Raw genomic sequence first — 21865 nt, forward strand, 5'->3', positions numbered from 1 at the left:
TGCCACATTATGCTAATGAGAAACCCTACCGCTGAAAATTTCAAGTGATCCTCAAATAGAAAATAAGGAGAACGGTCTTTATGAGTGTCTTAAATTGGAATCTACAGAAGAAGGTGAGTAGGCAGGGGAGAGTTTATATTCCTAGATAATTCATTCCTAAAGGCCAAGACCATATTACTTATCTCTAAAATTCATAATGGTAGCATTGCCGAAGGGTTCATTAAGTATTACTTCTAACTGATATAAAATTATCATGTATTTATTCCAAGAGTATCTCAATACCCTGCATACCCATTATAACTTTAACTCCTGCCTATTAATTTACTTCCCTACTTTTCCCATTCATTTTCTTTCCATGTTCCACCTACATCCTTTTTTTGGCATTCTTCCTTAAGCCAAAAAAAAGATGTTTTTCCGTAACTTTTGCCATATTACTTTCCTTTTTATTCCAAATCTATTTCCTTTATAAAGGATATGTTAGTAAAGAGTAACTTATAGAATTTTAACGCTAGAAAGACCCAAAAGATCACTTAATCTAAAGCCCTCACTTGTCAAATTAAAAAAGAAAAAAAAATTTGGGTTACTGAAAGACAGAATGACTTATCCAAGGTCACATGGTTCAGTAGTGACAGTGGCGATGAAAAGTACGTTGCTCAAATTGAACCAGTGTTTTATGTAAACTACATTATTTTCTTTTACATAATGACTGTATAATCCTTGAATTCTTCCATAGCGGCTTTCAGCTGCATGATTTCACTTAATCCTCATAACACCCCGGGATGAGTAGGAAAAGTATATTATTAACTCCTCAGAGGGAGTGATTTGTCAATGCAGTATCACATAGCTATAGAGACACCAGAACTCAGTGCATCTTCTGATCCCATATCCTATGATCTTTTCACTATTCTCAGGGGCTCCCCATTACAATTAAACATTACCCATAAAAATGCCCTAACTGAAGCTCCAAGCCTGCATTTTTTAATATATCCTAAGCATCCATTTTAGTGACCCATTGAGAACTCAACATATTCAAAGTTAAACCTCTCTTTGTCCCTCAAATCTGCTGTTTCTCTGATATTCATAATTTCAATGAACAGCACCACTACCTAACTGCCCAGTAATCAAGAGACTGTTCAGCTCAATAGTAATTCTTGATTGCTCCCACTTACTCCTGCTACCTCCTGATTTCACTTCCCTCCTGATTCCTCCTTTCCCCCACTGCTGCCTTATTTAGGGCCCCTCACCCTTTCTGCGGCTCCCCGAAAAAGACTTATGATTGGTTCACTTGCCTTCAATTTCTCACCCTTCGATTCTCACAAGCTGCATTTAAACACAATGACTAATGAAAAACATTATGGCATTATGTAAATATGAAATGACATTCATGAGTCAGGTATTTAAATTTTAAGAGCTTCCCACATCCTGACAGTAGGATAATGAACCAAATAATAGGTTCCTTTACAGCCTTATAAACAAAACCATTTAAAAATACAAACCTGTTTTTTCTCTGTCCTTTTCCACAATCACACATATTCTTTCAAACATGCTCTGTAGGTACTGGATCTGTTCAATGAGCTTGTTCTTATTGGTACTATTTAACATCTCAGATTGAGACCTCCTTTCCACCACCATGCGGTTACTCACAATATAATCACAACCATTAAGAGGACAAACCTCTACCTGTAAGCCATGAACTGCTCTTAGGGAAGAAATTACTTCTGAACCAGAAGTGATTTCACGACTGTCTACAAGAATACAAGTTCTTTGGCCTTCCTGTGGAAGTCTAAGAGAAGCATGTGTGCCAGCCAAGCGTGGTCGTGAGTTGGAACAGTATGCCACTGAAGTGCCAGAATCCTCCAGAGCACTAGTATCCTGAAAAGCAGAAAACATCAATCATGATCAGTTATATATATGTTAGCGCCATAAACTTCTAACTCCTAGGCTGATTTTTCTTATTCTTTTTTTTCTTCCTTCAACATCAGCAAAGTGACTATGTAGATGAAGGACCAAGCTACCACTTAACACCTTGTAGGATGGCTAGAATTTTTAAAAAAGGAAAATGTGTTGATGAGAATGTGAAAAAACTGGAATGTACATTGCTGGTGGGAATGAAAAATGGTGAGGCCACTGTGGGGAGAGTTCTCAAAATTAAAGAATTACCATATGGCCCAGGAATTCCACTCCTAGGTAACATACCCATAATAATTGAAACCAGAGACTCAGATACTTGTATGCCAATGTTGATTAACTTTGGAAAATCCTCAGCCATTGCTTGTTCAACTATATCTTCTACTTGCTCTCTTTTCTCCTTAATTCCAATTACATGTATCTTAGGCTACTGCTTACATTCCCACAGCTCCTGGATGCTCCATTCTGTTTTTTCACTCTTTCTTTATATTTCTGATTGGGTAATTTTATTGACCTAGCTTTAAGTTTGTTGGTTCTTTCCATGGCTGCATTGAGTCTACTGATGGGCCTATTGCAGACATTCTTCATCTCTTTTACCATGTTTTCCATTTCTAGCATTTCCACTTTATTGTTCTTTATATATTCCATTTCTTGGATGATATTCCCTTTCTATTCATGCATGTTTGTTTGACTTTTCCACTAGTGCCTTTAACATGTTAATCATGGTTATTCTAAATTCCCTGTCTGATAGTTCCAATGTCTGGGTCATATCTGAGTCTGGTTCTTGAGAATGTGTTTTTTTCTTCCTTCTATGTATTTTGTAACTTTTGGTTGAAAGCCAAACATCTTGTGTAGGAGAGTAGTGATTGAGGTAAATATGAGCTCTACCAAAGTACAGAAATAGCTTTGGACCCATGACAAAACATCACAAAGTCCTTTCAAACTGAGCTGAGGTCTGGGCTCGTTCGCCAGGTGATTTTTCTAAATATTCTAACTTTTCTTTGTAAACCTGTGCCTCAGAGTTTTTCTCCCCATACTCTTGTCTCTCTCTCAGCAGTAGATTGCTTTTATTTCTCACTTACTGCTTGCTAGCCTGGTTGGAGGGAGTGCTAGGAGTGTGGGGACAGGTGGGGGGAGGGGGGTTTCTATTGTCCTGGTTCAGCCTGTCTTGGGCAGGAATTGTGTCCCTGGATCTCAGAGGTGGGAACTTCTCAATGATCCTCCCCCTCTCCCTGCCCCCAGTGGTTAGAGATCTCTAATGCTCTGGGCCCAAGATGTTTTCCTGCCCCTTTCTCAGATGTAGAGCATTTCTCTCTTATTCCTTTCCTCCATCTGCAAAGGGTCTTCACCTAAGCCCTGGAGGCTGTAGGGTTTGCTGTTCTTCCCCCAGTAGTTTAATGCTTTTTGCTCCATAGGGGAAATAGGGGAGAAGAAACTAGATGGGGTTTGGTGCCTTTTCCACAGTAGCTTCTGGTCACTTCCCCAAGGCCTGCACTGGGAAGGAGGTTTTCTCTGATTCTCAGTCTTTCTTGTGACCATCTGATGACTCTGTGGAAAAGAGCCCACGAGTGGTTGTGAATTACCCTTCTCTCTGCAACTCCCAGGGGTTCTAAACGCTCATGCTATCCCGTTGCCTTTTGCAATTCATTAATGTTTTAGCTGAATTCTTGCCAGATTATACAGTGCCCAGTGACTGTCCCAAATCAGCAAGTCTCTCCTTGGAGGCACTTGTCTCCTTAGATATCAGGCTAATTGGCTGTCCTGCAACCTCAGATCCAAATAAACTTATGATTTTGTAGATTATCTGGTTTTTTGGCTGCTGTTACAAGGATGGGAGCAATGCTCTTTCCAGCTTTCTGTATTCTAAGCTAAAGAGGAAGTCCTAATCACTCAGAATAATCTTTAAAATATATTTAATATTCAATTTTTTAAGAAAAGGAATAAATGTCATGAAGGAAGAAATGAACACTAAAGAACCAAAAGAAAATATTGGAAATATTTCGTTATCTTGGAGTACAAAATGGCTTTTTAAACATGACACTGATGTCAGAAACTATAAAGAAAAAAATTGGAACTGTATAAAAAAGTTAAATTTTCCTGTGGCAAAACCCACTATTAAACAAAACAAAGGCAAATGACAAACAAGGAATACTGTCTGCAATACACATGACAAAATAAGTATTAACATTTTTAGTATCTAACAGTTTTTGACAGGATATTTAGTCTATTTTCTGTCTTCTCAAATTTATCTCAAATTCCTTCCCCTCCTAATCTGAAGAAGAATCATACTATATGTATAGTATTAGATAGTAGAGGAAAAGTTAAAACACATTTCTGTTAAAACTCTATCCTTTTTCACAGTCCTCAAAATATTACTAGCCTATATCTATTTTTTTTAGTTACAGCATGGCAAAGTAGAAATGTAGAGAGTGCTTACTGGTTTTGAAAGTACTGTGCAAGTATTACCTACCCTGACCCTTGGGATTACTATCTTTCTAATACAGCTGAGAATACCGAGGCTCAGGGAAATTAAGTACTTGGCTCTTCTCCAATCTATTTATAAGACTTAATCTAGTCAATTTTATCTAATTATGCCTTCCAGAAATAACTTTGTGCAAAAAAGGCCTGGAGATAATTTACAACTAGAAATGCCAATTTGAGGGCCATTGTGCGGACACTGGAGCATGTTGCTAAGGTGGAATGGGCTGAAACACCTGAAATAAAAGAGAAATCTAAGTCTAGGGATTCCTATTACTATGACTTTAACCCCTATTTTAGCAAAACTACTGCAACTATGAACTCTTAAAAACTGAAAATGATTTTAGGGATTACTTCATCAATAGTAACCATTCTGGAAGGAAAGAAATTCAAAGGAAGGAAATCAGCTGGTACCCCTAAACTCCTCACCCCAGTAAGTAGATGAGAGTTACATACCAGAAGCCTTCAGAGGGGGAAAGAAAAAATCTGGAGAAACCAGTTCTGAGCTTTAATTTCTGTTAATTTTACCTTGTAGGAAGCCCATTTCCTATATCCTTTTTATAAAATTAGCAGGTTTCCTTACAGAAAACTATTAACACATTTTAAAAATAAGCATCCTACAAATCAGCTATAAAATTTAGTGTGCTGGTTTCTTGTCTGAAGAATTTTATCACTTGCTAATTTTTCTTTGACCTAGTTATTTAACACAAAAGAAAGAAAAACAAACCAAAGAAAACGTTTTGGTAATCATACGAAGGCTTTTTTTCTCTAATCTGATTCATACCTTCAACTGAATTGGAAATTTTCTACAGTCTTTCTGTGAATCAACAGTAGTGAATGATGATGAGGTAGGTTCAATTTTAGTACGGCTCTGAGGTTTGAAGTCTGAGACATCGGAAACTGTAACCTTTAAATTAAGCGGTGTCTGTTGTCTCTGGTTTGGCGACTGATTAACAACTGGATTAGAGTGGTCCCTGGACTGCAATGAAGACCCAGAAGGCACTAAATTCAAACAGTGGTTTTGTTGTTCACTCTTGGTAACTGCACTTGGATTAATCACAGTGCTGGATTCCTGTTTATCATTTACATCGTTTTCCTCCTCACTTGAATCATCTGGTAAAATAATTCTGCATAATTTTTTTTTTGAAGATGCACAGTTTTGTCTCATCTTCATTTGTTTTAGCTTTACTGCACGTCGGGTTTTATATTTTTTACTCCTACTTGCAAAGCAATCTTCAGTTATTAGGTTAAAATCAACACAGACTTCTTCACTTGATTGGCTTTTGCAAGACTCCTCTTCATCAACACAAAAACTGTCTTCTAAATAGGTTTCATCTTGCTCAGGAATCTACAATACAAATACAAAATAAGAATATTATAAATTTCATAAAATCAGTATGTTTTAACATATTCTTTTAAGTTCATGGTATCTTTCTGAATATTTATTTCACTTACTTTATTAAGTCAGTCACTTGCTCACTAACATATATTGAGCATATTCTTTTTTTCTTCCAGTTTTATTGAGATATAATTGACATACAACACTGTATAAGTCTAAGGTGTACAGCATAATGATTTGACTTATTACATCATGAAATAAGTTTAGTGAACATCCATCATCTCATACAGATACAAAATTAAAGAAATAGAAAAAAAAGTTTTTCTTTGTGGTGAGAGCTCTTAGGATTTACTCTCTTGACAATTTTCATATTTAACCTACAGCAGTGTTAATTATGTTTATCATGTTGTACATCACATCCTGAGTACTTATTTATCTTATAACTGGAAGTTTGTACATTTTGACTACCATCATCCAATTCTCCTTCCCCCTACACCACTCCCCTACCTCTGGTAACCATAAATTTGGTCTCTTTTTGTATGAGTTAGTTTGTTTGTTTTTGAAGTATAATTAACCTACAATACAATGTTAGTTCCTGTTACATAACATACATTTCAAAATGATCACCAGGATAAGTCTAGTTACAATGTGTACAAAGATATTACATAATTATTGACTATATTCCCCACACTGTACATTTTATACCTATGACATTTATTTTGCAACTGGAAGTTTGTACCTCTTAATCTCCCTCACCTATTTCTCTCCTCCCCCAACTCCCCACTGGCAACCACCTGTTTGTTCTCTGTGTCTATGATTGTTTCTTTTTTATGTTGGTTCATTTGTTTTTCAGATTCCACATATAAGTGAAATCATACAGTATTTGTCTTTCTCTGTCTGACTTCTTTCACTTAGTGTAATGTCCTCTAGGTCCATCCATGTTGTCACAAATGGCAAAATTTCATTCTTTTCTATGGCTGAGTAATATTCCATTATATATATATACCACACCTTCTTTCTGATTATATTCTTTATGGAAGAAAATGAGGAGTTTGGGAATAAAAAAAGAATGATTTACCCTCTAGAAATTTACAGTCTAGTGCAAGTAGCCAGAAAAATAAACAGTAATTTATAAACAATGTGATAAATGCTATATAATAAACACAATGAAAGTATAGAGATAAGAATGACCATATTTCCAAGGTGAATATGGCAATTTATAAACAAATAAGGCTAATATGAAATTGTTATCCATAAATGAAAAATAATCTATGGTTTTTAGGATATACCATTTTTATGAAAAACTTAATTTTCAAGAGAAATATGACAACATAGAAGAATTAAAATTTTAACTAGTAGATGATAAAGTTCTATTCACTTCCTTTAAGTATTCTCCTAATTGGAAAACAACTTAAGAGTATATTCTAGGGCTTCCCTGGTGGCGCGGTGGTTGAGAATCCGCCTGCCAATGCAGGGGACATGGGTTCGAGCCCTGGTCCAGGAAGATCCCACATGCCGCAGAGCAACTAAGCCCATGTGCCACAACTACTGAGCCCACGAGCCACAACTCCTGAGGCCCATGCGCCTAGAGCCCATGCTCCACAACAAGAGAAGCCACCACAATGAGAAGCCAGCGCACCGCAACAAAGAGTAGCCCCCGCTCGCCGCAACTAGAGAAAGCCCACATGCAGCAATGAAGACCAAATGCAGCCAAAAAATAAATTTAAAAAAAATTTTAAAAAGTATATTCTAATTAGCTCAAGTTAACAAAAGGATAATTTGATCAAATTAGGACTAAAAGGGATTTTGAGAATTCATTTAGCCCACCTTCCTTACTCAGGGTAGAAATTATTGCAAATAGTTCTGATGGTCCAATTTTAGAAACAAAATGAAAGCTTCATTAACAGGGATATATTTCAACACCACCACCAGGAAATTCTCCACTATATTTCTATAGTTCATACCTGTGAGAAAATGTTTATGTTGTTATGTTTCTTATGGACCATTTTGTACCGATTGTTCATCAGTGGACTTCGCACAGATTTCATGTAAATAGCTCTCATTTCAGAATCTGTGTAGAGATAAAAAAAAATTTCAAATAGCAAAATTATTTAAATGAAAACTAACAAAGTGTTTAACTTTGACCTATCCCAAATTCACATGATTCAAAACTTGTGGAACTATTTTACACAAAAAATATTTAATATATATTGAAACATGTCTAAAAATAATTATTCAAAAATGCAAAGTTAGGAGTTTTGCCTTTGACAGACCATCTAGTTGGGTGATCATGGACAATTTATTTAAGCTCTCTGCCTTAGCTATCTCTCTTCTCTGATAACGAAGATTAGAAGAGTGCCTTTTCATGAGAAATAAATGTACACAAAGACCTTAGAACTGTATCTGATTTATAGAAAGCATTCTATAAAACTAAAACATAAAAAATCCAGGCAAAAAAAACCTATACTTAAAAACATCAAAAGCCACAACCAATAGTAAGTATGTTTCATAATTTTCAGTCAAGCAAAAACTAGGAAACACAGGTTTTAATTTATGCCTATCTTTTTTTTTTAAGGTTGTAATCAGAAATCAACTTTAATTTTTGTCTCTCATTTCCCCTTACATTTGGAGTGATTAAATTAATTAACAGGTTATTTTGAGGGATAACATTGCTAATTTAATGACTATCATTCTTGGGACAAGATGTATAAGCTTTTCTTTGAATAATATTTCCCTTATCTCCATTCCATAGCTAGCTTCAACTATTAGATATTCTCCTGACTTAACTACCCACTTCTTACTCATGATAAATCCCTACAAAATTTAGTGAGATCTTTATTTCCAGTTTACTGTTTAAAAGGACTCAATCAAGGAGCTTTCAGAGATATTTTTTCGTTTGTTTTATAGATTTTTTTTTTGGTATAATGCATATACAATAAAATTCATCCTCTTTAGGGTATAGTTCTGAGTCTTGACAAATGCATAGTTATGGCAACCACTATTCTATTTGCTGTTGCTATAGTTTTACCTTTTCCAGAATGTCATATAAGTCAAAGTATATAGTATGTAACCTTTTGAATATGGCTTTTTCCACAAAGCATAACTCATGTGAGATTCATAGGCCTATCATTTTTTAAAGTTATATAGCAAAGAGTACCTAAGAAATGAGGCTTAAAAAAAAAAAAGGTAATGTGGATTTTGAGATTTTCTTAAAAAAAAAAAACTTTGAAATCCTACGTTTCAAACATACTGTTTCTAAATGGAGTTTCAGATCTCCCTACTCTCCATCCCAACTGCTCCCCCTTCAACCTTCCCAATTGCAGCAACTAAAGTCCTTCCTGCTGCTCAAGCCCACTGACTCCCTCTTTTTCTCTCTAATCCATCAGAAAATCCCATCAGCTGTACATAGCCAGAATCCAATCTTTCTCACCCTCACACTGCCCCCACCTTGGTAGAAGCCACTAACATTCCTTGATTAGATTACTGCGATGGCCTCCTAAATGGTCTCTTTTTCCACCTTTGCTCCCAAATAGACTGTTCTTAACACAGAAGCTAGAGCTATACTACTTAATATGAGCTGGCTGCTCATTCATTACTCTCTGATCTCACTTGCAACTACTTCCCTTCTCACTCATTCAATTCCAGTCACAATTCTATTCCCTTGAACAAGCCAGGCACACTCCTGCTTCAGGGCCTTCACATTGGTTGTCATCTTTGCATCAACATTCTCCCACCAGATTATACAATACTACAGACCTGCAAAAGAAACCTTATTCTGCAAATCATATCAGTATCAGCGACATGGTACCGATAATTTTGTATTTAAAGCCTTTTTTCTTTAAAGTCACGGACCTTGGGAAACTTTGCTGTTTCAAATCATATCAGGCACTGCAGGAGCAGAATAATGGCAAGATTTGTGAAGGATAAGAATACAGAAGAGCCCACCACAATCTTTCCCATTTCTATTAAAGCCAATCTGAATCATCTGCTCTTAATATATTGTATAGAAGACCTGCTCAAGCATTGTTTGGGGAGACTGTTTTCTAAAAGTAGATCTCCCTTACCTTAGCAAATTTAATAAATTTAGCTTTGTGTCTCAGCTGGTTTTAAATTTAGCTTTGTGTCACACTGCTGGATTCCTCATCTCCTTCTAGTCTTTGATTAAATGTCACCTTCTCAATGTGGGCTACCCCTAATTACCTTACTTAAATTCGCAGCTTATCTGTTAATACCCCTAACTTCTGCCACTCCAAATCTTCATCTTACTCAACTCTTTTTGTTTTTCTGTAAAGTTTTCATCTTACACTAAATAATTTAGTTATTATGTATATTGCTTGTCTTCTTCCATTCAAATGTAAGCTTCATAAGGGAAGGGGGTTTTGTCCATTTCGCTCACAGATGCAGCTTTCTCAAGAACCTTACATAGTACTGGGCACATAGTAGGCACTAAATACTTGTTTAAATGAACATCTGACATTGAGCCAACTAGGTCATTCTGGAGAGACATAAGCAAATTAGCAGAAGCCTATAAACAATCAACTCTCACATAAAGCAAATATTAACAGAATTTGAATGAAAACGACCAAGTATTTTACACACGACAAATTTAATTCCCTTTAAAGTCAAAGTTCTTTGGAAACTGACTAGAATATTTAAGTATAACCACATTAAAGGCATTGAAAATCAAAAGAAAAAGAAGCATCATTATATCACTTACCATTTATAGCCTGTGACAGTTGAGTCTCATCATTTAAAAAGTCAAGTAATGAGGAATCCTGTTCATTTTCTGACTCATCATTTTCATCTGATGAAACACATTCTGCATCTTCTTGGGAAAGTTCTGCTTCATCATCTAAAAACTTCCTAGCTACAAGCTAAGATAAATGAGAAAAAAGGAAGATGCCTTTAAGAAAATCATTTTATTTCTTCAAATAACTGGAAACAGTTCTGGAAAATGGATTTCTTGCCAGTGCTTTTAAGATCAAAAATAATAAAAACAGAAAACTGCAAGAAGAAATAATAAAGTAGTATACCTATTTAAAATTTCTTCTTTTAATTCTGTTATGAATAAAATAAAGTACAAGTCAGCATGTCAGCTTGCTGAATGTTTCTTAATAAGCATAAAGTCTCCTGAGTCTTTCAGCTAATTAATTTTTTCCAGGAAAAATACAGTACCACAGAAAGACTGATCAGACAAAAAGGTGCTGAGAATTCTTTTCCAAGAATGTGAATATTGGATAGAGATAAGAAAAACAATATAATTATTACAAAAGCAAATATTCTAAAACTCAGATTTGTCTCTATATTTTCTTCAATTTGAATATTAAATCCTCAATACACTGAAGTTTCTTCATTTAGTCATTCAAAATAACACAACACTGCAAGATAATTTCAAAACACAAAGAGAAACTAAAATACCACACCTTAAGATTTTAATTCCAATACAAAAAGTAAAATTTGTGTCAAAATATTTTTAATTTTGGGATTTTTTACTATAAGAAATTATAGAGAAAAATCTACTTCTGTGTAAAATCTACTGTTCTTTACTAATTAAAAAAATATATAGTATATTTATATAAAAATAAGAAATGGAAAAAAGTTTACCTTTAGGTGACTCAGTCTCTTTTGGACTTTGATGCCTCTTTTATTATGATCCTTGAAGTCTGCTGACTGTGGATCTCGTTTGCTAAAATTCTCATTCTCATCGCTAGATGATAAATCTAACTAAAATTCAATAAAATTCTTACATGAGAAAATATAATTGGAGTGTTGTATCTTAATGTGTTTCTCAAGGGTTATTGCTTCTGTTTTCATTTTTCCTTTTTAAATAGTTGACCTAACATTTTCTTGTTAGAAAAATAAAATGCTCTTACAACTCAGAGCCATGTTATAAATACACAATACTTAAGAATTTAAAAGTTAGGTAATTCTAAGTACTAAAATAATAAATTAGGTAATATAAGTAATACTAGTATAGTATTCATTTAATTTTGTATGAAATTGAATGTATCCGATGAAAACTTGTGTTTTTAGTTTAACTCTTTCCTTTAGAAGACCCTAAAGGGCTTCACAAAAAAAAAATTAAGTCTGTAAATACAGCTATCAAAATTAGTCCAAACATACATGAGTCCTTTCAAACTAAGAAACCAATATAAAAACAAATGTTGACTATGAAACCTACTATAATATCTCTTACAGAATAATATAAAACCAATCAAAAGAATCAAAAGAAATTTATCAAAATAATTTCAATTAACAGGAATAATTTTAGGTTAAAGTAGATTGAGCATCAGCATTATCAATATTTTAATTCACTTCTAGTAAGTCAATCAGACATTCTAGTTCAAGTAGCAAGTTAAAGCAATTTTTCTAATGAAGTTTTATATGCGTATACGAAGTTAATATGGACTGACTGCATTTTCAATTAATTTTGCACAAATTATACTAGTTTGTATTAGAGAATTAAAACACACAAGATTTCCTAATCTCAAAATTTAGCTATCAGCTATAAACTGATGACAAATGAATACTATTAGCCTTAAGACCTGCCCCCCGACCCAGATTTCACATTCTCATAGTTGTCAATGCCTGCCAGACACTGTCACTTTACTATCCCACATGAACTTCAAACATGTTCAACACTGAACTTACCACTCTTTCTTGTTTTCTCTAAAGATGTGACACATCTGCAACTAGCCCAAGCCAAAACCAGAGAGTCATCGTGGACTCCTTCTTTTCCTTCTTTCAAGCCCATTCAGTAAGCAAATGAAAGAATAAGGCCTTCCAAAAACTCACCCAGATTTTTCTCCAATTTTACTTCCTGGTACTTTTTGTCTTTACAATCCAACCACAAGAGATGCTGTCTCCCCACTTTGTGTCCTTCTTTAAGCCGTTGGGGAATGCCTTCCTTTCTCCCTTCTCTTCCCTAACTGCCACAGATGCTTTAAGATTTAAGTAAGCTGTTATCTTCAAGAAGCTTGCCGGAACTCCCAAGGTCTAGGTTAAGGGTTTATCTTTTCTTATCACTTAACTTAAAAAATTATATGGAAATTATCCACTTACTATCTATCCTTCCTACTAGATTGCAGACTTAACAATACGAGGAAATAATCTTTACAGTATACCCAACATCTTACACAGGTATTTAATCTGAAGGTAGGTATTTAATCTGAATTGCTGGAGTGTACTGACAAAAATAGGAATAGTTTTTTGAAGGAGTTTAAAATTAAAATAGAAATTCCAGTCACATAGTATTTACTATCTATTTTTCTGTTAAACATATACCCATAAGATCAAACATACCTATGGTCATCTATACAGATATTTCTCTTGTGATATTTATTTCAAAAGGAATTACTATACATTATTTGTTATTTACTTACTCTGTTTGGAGGAACCCTGCGCTTTTTGACAGCATGAAGTGGAGAATCAACTTCGCTATTTTTCTGATTCTAGATAAAGTAGATAAATAAAGTAAAAAGTTAAAAAAAAATAGTTTTAAGGGGAACAAAAGGACTTCCCTGGCAGTCCCGTGGTTAAGACTCCATGCTTCCAAGGCCGAGGGTGTGGGTTCGATACCTGGTTGGGGAACTAAGATCCCACATGCCATGCGGCATGGCCAAAAAAAAAAATAAGAGGAACAAAAAACTTTATGTGATCATGTTATTGTGATTATTGAATGACTCACCTCAGGGGACTCCAAAACATTTCCTTTTGTCTTTTTACTTTTTCTTCGGAAAATCTCATCATCTTCACTTTCACTGCTTGTTAACTGTTCATCTAGAACTTATTTAAAAATAATGAATCTGGTCAACAGATTTTAGTTTATCCAACCACAACTATCTATTTTATTTATGGGTCCAATAAGAATTGTTTCTGGCAATCTCAACATTTATTCACTCTCAAACAAGATAGTTTTTTAGAAATTTGGCCCAAAAATCAGCATGGGAAAAAACAGAAAAATAAAAACAATGCCAGTGAAGAAATTAAGACATGATAACTCTTGGTAATAAACATATATTTAACTCAGGTTCAGTTTTACAAATTAACTGAAAAAAGTCCAGAAGAGTGCAAAATACAATTTTATTAGTTTTATTCATTCTAGAATTCATCTCTAAAATCTACTATAGTCTTTCTGCCCTTTGTGTCTTATTCTCTTTCTAGTTGAAGGCTACAAAACAATATATGAAAAGATTTTTTAATGTATGTATGTACATATGTATACATATACATATGTGTTGTAAGTGTAAAATAAAAATTGGTAGTCACCCAAATGTTGTAATTGGAACAAGACATTCGTGGGTAGAAAGAATGTTAAAAAACAAAACATTCATGTGAAATCAAATCCTTCAAGTTTTCAGATACTTAAAGTTCTATTTCTGTACTTGCATAAAATTTTGACAGAAGACACCTTTTATGTGTTTTTATGAAACCTTCTATAAAAGCCCTGTGGTTGTTTTAAGATATGTTCATAAATCCTCTGATATGCCTGCTTTTTAAGAGTTGGATCATAATTCTTCTACCCTTGAGGGTGGGCCACACTTGGTCACTTGCTTCTAACAGAAGAATATAATGGAAGTGAAGGTGTGTTACTTCAAAGTCTAGGTCATAAGAGGTCTCATCCTTGCTCTCTTTCTGGCCTCATTCACTCTGGAGGAAGCCAAATGCTATATAATAATAGAGGAAGTAATCCAATGGAGAGGCAAACATGGCAAGAAACTGAGGCCTCTTAACCAATGGCAATGTGATCCTCCAAGCTTATTCAAGCCTTCAGATAACTGTAGCCCTGGCCAACGACTTGACTGCAACCTCGTAAAATATCCGTAGTCAGAACTCTGAGCTAAAGAGTCCAAAGAAATGGTGAAATAATATATGCTGTCCAAAGGAACAGTGAAATAATATATGTTGTTTTAAGTCATTAAGTTGTGGAGGAAATCTGTTATGCAGCAAGAGATAAATAACACAGATTTTGGTACCTGGAAATAGGGAATTACCATACCAAAACCCAAAACTGTGGACATAAATTTAGAACTAGAGAGTGGGCAGAAGCTGAAAGGATTTTTGAGGAAAGTTTTAGTGAAAGCTTGAAGAGCCTCAAAGGAATTGTTTGTAGGAAGATTAATGGCCATTTAGGAGGCCATGGGTGAGGGCTTAGAAAGAAGTAAGAAAAACCTTATTAGAAATTATAGGAAAGAGGATCCTTAATGTAGTGCCAGAAAGTTTAGCAACATTGTGGTAACACAGAAAGTAGAAAATGTACCTAATGGGACTTCCCTGGTAGTCCAGTGGTTAAGACTTCGCCTTCCAATGCAGGGGGTTCGGGTTCGATCCCTGGTCTGGGAGCTAAGATCCCACATGACTCGTGGCCAAAAAAAAACCCCAAATGAAAATATACCTAATGAATGAGGTGATCTAAGTAAGGAGATTTCCAGACAAAATATTTAAGGTATTACCTATGCTTCTTCCTGTTTAAGTAAAATGTGAAAGGAGAGAGAGGAACTAAAGAAAGTACTGTTAAACAGGAAACAGTTGAGACTTGCTGGTTTTGAAGATTAACAGCTTCTCCAGCTGGCAAACAATATTAAATTAAGAAATGTTCCAGGCAAAGATCTAATCTAGAAGACTGCTAAGAAGCTATTGTGCAAATGGTGCTGAAAGTGTAACTGCAAATGCTTTAAGACCTCAGAAAGATCAAAGGTGGTACCTTAGAGTACCATTCAGTCAGATAAAACGCCCTCCAAACATTTTAAAGATGTCTCTTACTTTTCCTCTCAAACAACAGGCCTTCTAAGAAGATTAAGGAACTATCTCTAGACATCTTTGGCTTTGGAGAAGCCAAAGGTAGGGAAGGACTTACCTCCAAAAGATTTGTGGGCACAGCTAGTGTCTAATGGAATGAACCTCAAATAAGATTCACAAGAGATCCACAAAGATTTATGAGAATTATAAGCGAAGAAACACAGCCAGTTACAACTAAAAGGGGCAGAGACAGTACAAAATGAAAAGAGGCCTTTGGATCCCCAAATTTTCACTAAAAGGAAGCAGGCTGAGAAAACTCCACAGGTGCTACCTGTTACAAAATTGAACCAAGCTTCCAGAGTACAAAGCCAAGAACCATGGAGAATTATTAGCAGGCTTTGAGTACTAATCAAGAAACTTCCAATCTCAGCTCTGCTAGATTTTAGAATTGCTATGGACCAGAGATTCCTGTGTGCCTCCCATCACCCTCCCCCACTTTCAAATAAGCCATCTTGGAAGCAGATTCTACATGCCCAGTCAAGTCTTCAGATGAGTGCAACCCCAAGTGAAATCTTGACTATAACCCTAAGAGAAAGCCAGAACCACCCAGTTAAGCAACTCTCAAATTCCTAAACTACAGAAACTGTGAGATGTTATTTTAAGCCACTAATTTAAGGGGAGTAATTTTTTACACAGCAATAAAAAACAAATACAAACTCACAGAGTAAATTTCTCCTCACACTCTATACTAGTAAAACATCTACCCAGACAGATAAACTTGAATAAATCCTTTTTGTAGATGATCACTATATAATTCCACTCATTTTCCTTTTTTCATTATCTTCTATGGAAGCCATAGTTAAATGCAGGGCTCAGCTACAATAAGCAAGTCATTCCAGGAGGCTTTCCTTTTAACTGCTTTAGTGGTGTTTTAATCAACTATTACTGTATACATATATAACAAGGCAAATTATCCTAAGTCTTCTATTTCAGTTAAGTGGAATAATAAATACTAAGTAAATATTCCCTAATAAATTGTTCCTTAATGTATATGTATTCAGAATTATATTGTCCATGGTTAGTAGTTAAGTACAATGCTAGAAAAAAAGTTTTAATGCAAATATGACACAAAGAAAAATTATCTCACCCATTAACACAGACTTAATATAAAGGTGTTAAAGCAAATATTAAAGGATCACAGGCAACATACTTAGTAAAAATACACGTCAGAGTACCTCCAGAATTATGCAGAATAGTCAGTTTTGTTTTTTGTTTTTTGTTGTTTTTTTTGCGGTACGCGGGCCTCTCACTGCCGCGGCCTCTCCCTTTGCGGAGCACAGGCTCCGGGCGCGCAGGCTCAGCGGCCACGGCTCACGGGCCCAGCCGCTGCTTGGCACGTGGGATCTTCCTGGACCGGGGCACGAACCTGCGTCCCCTGCACCGGCAGGCGGACTCTCAACCACTGCACCACCAGGGAAGCCCCGAATAGTCAGTTTTTAAAAATCAACTGTATTTCCAGAACTTATTTTAAATAAGTTTTTATCTTAAATAAAACATTCATTAATCATGCCCTTGATGCTAATGAGAACAGATAAGAAAAAGATTTACAAAGGAAATTCTCATTTTACCCTACAACTATTCTTTTTCCTCAGCCATAAAGAATAAAATTCATAAATAGCCTGCTATAATAATCTATACACAAACTAGAGTTGGGTTCTATAACAGGATCTAAAGGATACTTAAATCATTTTAACACTAAACATCTATTTTCTGGGTTTTCTGTAGAATTAAATCACAGAAATCCAAAGATTCCTATAGATCTGCTATGGTCTTATCTCAATCTTCCAAATACAGTCTTATTTCTAAATTTTGCTATATAAATCCTCTACTTTATACTATCCCACCAAAATCTTACACTTTCCTTCTTTCCCTTTGTTTTCACCATTTTATAACATCCAAATTCCCTCCTGATTATTTTCAGCATATCCAAATCATGAATATTCCTGAGGAGCCAAAATGGAAACCTTCCTTTGAAGTCAACATTTCCAATCTAATCCAGTTCAAAATGTTTTCATCTTCTGAACCTCCTAGATGTCTGCCATCTTATTATTCACTTGGTAGTTATTTCCATGTTTTACTGGTATCTGAATGTATATGTCACACATTTGTTTGTGTTTTACAATAAAGGGCTAGAGCCAAATCTTACACTTCTACATTTCACAGTGCCTAGCATAATACCTTTCCTATGGCATACATGCCATAAGTATATGCAGATAAAATAAATACTGGATCAGTAAGCATCAACTTAAGAAGTATATAGTACATCGATTACCTAATTCAATACACCATATACTGAGGAACTACATTTGAAAAATTATAGAATATGATCCAAAGTAATCATTCTAGAAAGATTTGTATTTTATAAAGATGGAATCTTACCTTTAGCAGAATGGCAGGATTGATGCAGATTGATTTGTTCCCTGCTGTTAGCCTTTTCTATAGAAAGTCCCAAATCATCGAAAGTTGAATTCAATGTTTCTTTGAAACTTTGTAGATTTATTTTTCCCTTATTGGAATCTGACTTCCTAGCCATTTCTATTCTCTTCTTAGAAAATAAGTTCGCCGTGTTTGATTGAGAAAGTGGTGTACTCATAACTTTCTCTCTTACTGGCAATGAAAATTGAGAATAACCAGGAGACATAAATTCTTTATTTTTTGTTGCATTCATTGGAAAACATGCAAAAGTTGGACTCCGCTTATCTTCACTTGATGGGTTAGTAATGGTTTCACTCGTAGAACTATCAACATGGTCTCTTGATATTACTGCTTGATTTGAAACATAATTCGCATCATTTATCTCCTTAATGTCTAAACACCCTCCAGATAGATCATCTAAAATTTTATTCTTATTTGTATCTGATGCATGTTCTAGTATTTCATCATCAGTATCTGGACTACAAAATCCTAAATCAAAGGTAACAGAAAATAAATCCTTAGAGCAGTCAAAACCATATTCATCATTCTTCAGTTTTTCCTCATGTACACCTCTCAAATCTTCATGAGATTTCCAACTATTCGTATCACCGATAATTTGATCTTGGGGTTCAGAATTATTGCCTAACAAAAGTTCATCAGAAATTAAGAACTGAGAGCCCAGTGCCATTTCACTTAGAGCAGTTTTGTCTGACACACATAAAGATTTGCATTTACTGTTCAAGGGAGGAAGGTTCACATCATTACACTCTGTATTAACATCCTCAAATAATAGCAAACTCTCATCCTGATCAGTATGCAATATTGGGAGGCCACTGTTATCAACATCATGATTCTTTTCTTCAACAAAATACTTTGGAGGGCCAGTGTTTATTTGAATATGATGGTTGGATACTAAATGTTCATTTTTAATATCTTTATGTACTTTATTATAGTAACAGAAGCTTGGTTCAGCAGAAATCTTATCATTAATTGTACCATAAAGACAACTTTTTTCAGAAGGATGAGTAATAAATTTAAGTGAACTCAATTCTAAATTCTGTTGAGAATTTATAGTTGAATGTGACATCAAACAAGTGGATTTGTCATTTTGTAAACACTCTGTGTAGGGTACAAAAAGCAAGTTCTCAAGTGCAGAACCCTTAGAAATTTCATATTCCAAATTTGAGAGTGCACTAAGAGGCGGAGGAGAATGAGATAAAAATCTCTCTACATTAGCTAGCACCTCTTTTGTTAATGAATGACAATTATAAAATTTGTCATCTGTTCTAGCTATATAAAGCTCATCCTCAAATGGAAAAAATAAGCTAGATGAAAGAGATTTCTCATCACTGAAACTGTTATAACCAGAATCTAAAAATTTTCCAGTAAATGAACTAGTAGATTTATTTGTAAACTGACAATCTGCTAATAATCCACATGACCGATTACCTACATTTTCACTGATAGCACATGTGGCAGCAACTTCATCTGTATCTGATACTCTTTTATCATTTAGTAGGTCTACCTGAAAAATATTTTTAGCAGTAGAACTGCCATCAGTATCTAAAGGCCCCATAACAACCTCCTTATGTTCTTTTTTAGGTTGATCTTTTTTCAGTTCTTTGGAAGCTTTTCTTTTTAGAGAAGCAATTTCAGTTGGTTTGATACGAATTTGTTTAAAAATTTCAGCACATTCTTCATCAGATTCCGTTATTGAGAGTGATTTGCCTTGATTTATATTCTTTGTAAATGAAGATTTCTTGTTACTAGTAAAGATGCCATTGGCAAAAGGATTATATTCATTCCTGGGAGCACTAGATGTTGAGCTAACATCTTCCGTTTGTAAATAAGATTTAATTTCCAATTCATAGCTGCATTCTCCCTATAAAGAAGGAAAATGAAAAATTCATAGGAAAATAGAAAAAAAAATTCTAAAGATGAGTTTTACTCTGCTAAAATATTTTCTAAACAACATTACATTATTCAAATGATCTTTTATACCTTAAAAACTTATTCCAAGTCAAACAAAATAGAAATGACACTACTGCAAAATTATCATAAATTATCTTTTATCAGTTAATATTTTTGTATTCCCAGTACCCAGTACATGAGAGACCCATGATAACTATTTGGAGAAAGTACAAATTAATACATAGAATATGATTATAAACACTTTTTTCACTTCTGACATTTAATTGAACAATTATTCTAATTTTCTAAAAGTAGATATTTAAGAAATTAATATATATAAATGAAAAACACACATATGTATGTTAAATTTACTCTCTTGATGAAGGTAAACTAAGAACAGCTTTTGAAACATCTGAAATAATGGTACCTGTATGTCTTCTAGGCTGTAAGCTAGAATATACTGTTTTTAACAAATTTCCTAAGAACACTTCTAGTGAATTTCCAAGTCTTACTTATCTCTAAATCTAAAACTACAGTCCCCACCATCCCTGACTCATCCTTCCCTCTTGCCCATGAATGCCACTTTAGTCAGGATTCTTCTACTCTTCAGGGACTTAAGCAATTAAGTATTGCTTATTGTATTTGAATAATAAATACAGTAAATATTAATGTGAAAATGTCTGTCTCCCTGCTAGGATATATGCTCCCTATAGAAAGTTTTATCTGACTTCTTCACCAATGTAGCCACAGGGCCTAGAACAAACCATGCCATGTAGAAGGCACTAAATAAATGTGTTACTTTGATGCATAGGCTTTGCTGGGGTCCAAAAATAATTACTTTATTTACATGTATTCATGAACAACAGCTAATAAAAATAGCAGCTACAATCTATTGAGTAATTACTATGTGCCAGTTTCTATTCTAATTGCTTTATGTGTATTAAGCCACTTAATCCTCACAACAATCTTATGAAGAAAGTATTATCATTATCCCCATTTTACAGATAAAACTGAGGCACAAAGAGGTTAAGTAACTTACAGATGCACAATTAGTAAGAGGTAAAGTTGGGCTTCTAACCCAGGCATTTTGGATTTCACACTCAATACGTTCATCATTCTGACTCTCTCAAGGAAGAATAATCAGGAAACTGCTCAAGAAATCACTAAATCTCTAAACTACCACCAGGATGAAAGAGACATACCAAATAACCTATATGATAGAAAACATTTATGCAGATCCCAATCTAACAATAATCCTAAATTAGCTTTACAAACAGTTTATATAAATCATTAAATGGGAATTCCCTGGAGGTCTATTGGTTAGGGCTCAATGCTTTCACTGCTGGGGCCCAGGTTCAATCCCTGGTCAGGGAATTAAGATCCTGCAAGCCATGCAGCATGGTCAAAAAAAAATTTTAAATAAAAGAAAATTTTTTAAAATCATTAAATATATTAAAATTTTACTCTGATCTATCAATATTCACAGATGACATTCTTCTAACTAGGTCTACTTCTCCTAAGACAGAAAACTAGCTCCTCACTGAGATCACAAGAAGCTATATAGAAAAACAAAAATAGTCTAGCTATGATTATTTATAATAAATACTTGTTTCTTATAATAAAGACTTCAAATTAAGAAGAATAAAGATTAAGTATTCTAGTTTCACTGGCATACCAGCAAGAGAAAGTTACAGTAGAACCCTACCTCTTCATGTCTCATTCCTTCTATCATTTGCATAATGTTTACGAAATGGTGACATCGATCTGAATGGTCGACTTGATATGTAGGTAAAGGATGATCCTGCCACAGTCTCCATTCAGAGAGAGAGAGTTGATGAATTCCAGTGGTTGGTTCTTGAGTCTTGATTAATGATAAATTTAACATAATAAAAACACACATACTCAGATTTCACACACTGATTAAAAAAATACTTAATATACAGATAGCCTACCATAAATAATTTTAATTCATTTAGGTATTTTCAACTAAAATCTCAGGAGAAAAAAGAAAATACT

General features: G+C 34.5%; 1 protein-coding gene across 5 annotated transcripts in view; it reads right to left on the reverse strand.

The window, feature by feature from the left end:
* Positions 1-21865, reverse strand: part of FANCM (FA complementation group M) — a 54898-nt gene that overhangs the window by 1780 nt on the left and 31253 nt on the right. For 4 of the 5 annotated variants that reach the window (XM_019923958.3, XM_019923961.3, XM_019923957.3 and 1 more), the window contains 9 exons: positions 21555-21710; positions 17903-19820; positions 13413-13510; positions 13108-13176; positions 11330-11449; positions 10443-10599; positions 7690-7796; positions 5171-5734; positions 1497-1872 (listed from right to left, as the gene is read on the reverse strand). In XM_019923958.3, the coding sequence (XP_019779517.1) occupies positions 1497-1872; positions 5171-5734; positions 7690-7796; positions 10443-10599; positions 11330-11449; positions 13108-13176; positions 13413-13510; positions 17903-19820; positions 21555-21710 (3565 nt within the window). The remainder of the gene's footprint in view (positions 1-1496; positions 1873-5170; positions 5735-7689; positions 7797-10442; positions 10600-11329; positions 11450-13107; positions 13177-13412; positions 13511-17902; positions 19821-21554; positions 21711-21865) is intronic. The other variant, XM_019923960.3, reaches the window with a different exon arrangement.

This window comes from Tursiops truncatus, chromosome 2 (genome assembly GCF_011762595.2).
Source record: "Tursiops truncatus isolate mTurTru1 chromosome 2, mTurTru1.mat.Y, whole genome shotgun sequence".
NCBI lineage: Eukaryota > Metazoa > Chordata > Mammalia > Artiodactyla > Delphinidae > Tursiops > Tursiops truncatus.